The sequence below is a fragment of the Charadrius vociferus genome, unplaced genomic scaffold (genome assembly GCF_000708025.1).
Source record: "Charadrius vociferus isolate BGI_N301 unplaced genomic scaffold, ASM70802v2 scaffold69, whole genome shotgun sequence".
Taxonomy (NCBI): Eukaryota; Metazoa; Chordata; class Aves; order Charadriiformes; family Charadriidae; genus Charadrius; species Charadrius vociferus.
Window position 1 is genome coordinate 206899 of NW_009649937.1, and position 2937 is coordinate 209835.

At 40.2% G+C, this 2937-nt stretch overlaps 1 protein-coding gene across 1 annotated transcript in view; it reads right to left on the bottom strand.

Annotated features, from left to right (window-relative positions):
• The window catches only part of PCNT (pericentrin), a 99404-nt gene that overhangs the window by 498 nt on the left and 95969 nt on the right, over nt 1-2937 (bottom strand). The window contains exon 50 of the mRNA XM_009891399.1: nt 2463-2590. Within this exon, the coding sequence (XP_009889701.1) occupies nt 2463-2590 (128 nt within the window). The remainder of the gene's footprint in view (nt 1-2462; nt 2591-2937) is intronic.

Sequence of the window (2937 nt, forward strand, 5' to 3'; positions counted from 1 at the left end):
GTGCAGTATTAAGATTTCTAGGTAAAATCCTGCTAAGAATCATATCGTAGTTCCCAGATGGAACTGTCATTGTAGCTGTTGACTTTAGTGATACTAGCAAGACTAGGATTTGTAAGCAAAACTAGCCTTCTTTGTTTGTTTCTTAAACTTTTTTTTTTAATTAGATCAACTCAGAGCACCAGAAAAACAGGCAATGTTTTAGACTTTCCCCAGAGCCATTGCCATATGGAGCTATACCAGGCTCCTGTGAATGTTGACAAAGCCAAGATTCCCCTCTTTCTAGAGAAACAGGTAATTTTCAAATTTAATTTTTCAAAGTTAGCACTATAAATGTGTTAGGAATGCAACATGTAATCATAAAAAAATTGCCTCAGAAGTTAACCTAAGAATCATTATTTTTCTAAAAGCAGTAAAGTCAGTAGCCACAATTAATAATGCCTTTTATAAATTGTAGAGAACCAAGGGAGAACAATACAGCAGCTCTATAACATAGATTAAATGTTCAAGCCTGGTACTGCTGAGGAGCCAACGCAGCAGATGCGATTAGAATGAGCATCTGCAATGACTGCAGAGCCAAGAGTCACTATTTAATGCTATGACCAGTGATTGAATCCCCACCCCTTCTCTCATAAAAATCACCACAGAGATGATCTGCTGATGATAAAGACCAGAGGACTGACCAGCAGTAAGAGTAGTGGTGACTGGCAGAGATTTTCTAGATATGGTCAAATATTTTTCTTACCTTGGCACAACAAATATAAAGCCACACATCTTTGGGCAAAGGCTGAAGGACAATTACAGGAGGCAAGTCTGCCTGGGACACAGCAGTTGAAAACAGTTATGCTTAGGTGAAAAAAATATGTAAGATGTGCATGTATAATGTGTGAAGGAATCCACATGACCCTCCTGTAGTGCCACAGCCAAATATCTACCTGGTGATCTTTCCAGCTTTTGGCTGAAATCGTGGGGAGCCAAGGGTGGTGGTTGGTGGAAATAAATAATAAGTCCTTGCTTAGAGATCAGGGACCAGAGGGACACAAAGGTAGCATGATGATGTGAATTGATTGTGCGGATGAACAGCCAGAAGTAACATGGGGAAGGAACGAGCAATAGCAGATTAATAGCATGAACGGTGGATAAAAACATCAATTTAATTTTCTGACCTGGCAGCCGATACTAGCTCAGACCAGGAAACTAGCAATATAAACCTGGATGAGTGAAGCAAGCTTTGGGGAAGATGCCTCAAAGACCCTGGAGGAATAGTTGTCAGCAGGCTCCTCAGGAGCCTCCATACAGGAGGCAGCACTGGAGCTTTGTGCTTCTTCCTAGGCTTGGGATGAAGCTATGTTATACCCCGATGGGGACCATGGCCATCATGATCCCATCCCTATTGGTGATTTGAGCCAACATGGGTGCCCTCCCCCAGTCATCTCCTGGGATTGGTGTGCAGGAGCATGACTTCCCTTGCCGTAGCCATGGCATGGGCTGTGTGCGCAGGCTCTATGTGCATGGATATTGTAAATATTATGTTGCTGTTTAATTTCTGTTGCTGCCATGCAGCAGGGAAGGCAGACTGCATGAGGCTGCTCCTGCAACACGATGGTTACATGTATAAACAAGGAACAAGTTATCTTTGTATTTGGTCTAGCACAAATGATGCTGCAGCTGGAGGTCCAGTTCTGTTTTCACAATCCAGAGATACTAATACACTGGAGAAGGCTTAGACATGAGTCTCAAAAATAACAAAACATTAGAAAACACATCTAATGGTATCTTGATAGGAGATGATTTGAGGATGACATGATGACAGTTTATAAGTTCTTCCTTGGGACAAGGCATTTCCATGATGTAACTAAGATGGAACAAGAGTGAGTAACTAGAAGATTAAAGGAAGTAAATTCAGTCTAGAAATTAGTTGGAAGTGTTTTAAATAACAAAGATAAGTGCCACTAAAATTCTTTGTATGCTCTTCGATCAGTCAGGTGTTTTTAACGGACTCCAATTTTTTTTTTTAATCTGCTATGGAATACAAGGAAGCAATAAGTGAGGGCAGTATTATAGTTTGTGCTGCAGAGACAGCCCTGTTCAGCTATTACAGTGGTTCTCTACTAACTCTATACACAGTTTCATTTAAACTGCAACACCTGCTTATTTAGACTTGATAACAGGAGGGGGTAGAAATCACATGAAATTATTCAGCCTTATCTCTGAAGAATTTCACTAAGAATTAGTTTTGAGAAATGCCACACTTGGACTAGTTTTAGATATGATTCACAAAACGGTTTAATTTCAGAGACTTACTTAATTTTTTCTCCCCCCCCCCCCCCCCCAAATAATTATAATGGTTCATTAAAATTACGCTCTTTACATGTTTTAAGTGGTATAGACAATATGTAGGAAGAACTTTGCAAAAAGCAGCCCAGACTGCTGGCATCTGTGAGGGGTAACAAGGTTGTTCTTACCTGGTTGCATACCCCCTAGTCTTTGCTGGATAACCTCTAAGTGATGGATGTATTCTGTTAGCGATCGTTCAGGATCCTGAGTAGGCACAAGTGATTTTTCTGAAGCTGAACTTGTGGGTGGATGCAATCTTAAAAGGAAAACAAACTATTTTCTTCTTCTTATGATATACTTTCAAATAAATATAATACAGTTACATTCATATAGGCAGTGCAAAGCAAACTAGAACAACAGTAAAAACCACCACCCAAAAAGTTACATATAAAACAATACAGACTAGGCATCTTTGTATACAAGGGAGTTAAAAGAAAGGATGTTTTGATAAAAGCTGGAGTATATATGAATATCTGTTTACTGATAAGCAACACAAAGTCCCCCAGGTAAGAAAGCTGCAGCCAGAGGCAAGTCCAAATGGTCAAGTGAGAAAAGAACCACTTCTGCAGAGGAGGACTGAAGAGGAGCATGCTGCATCCAGGT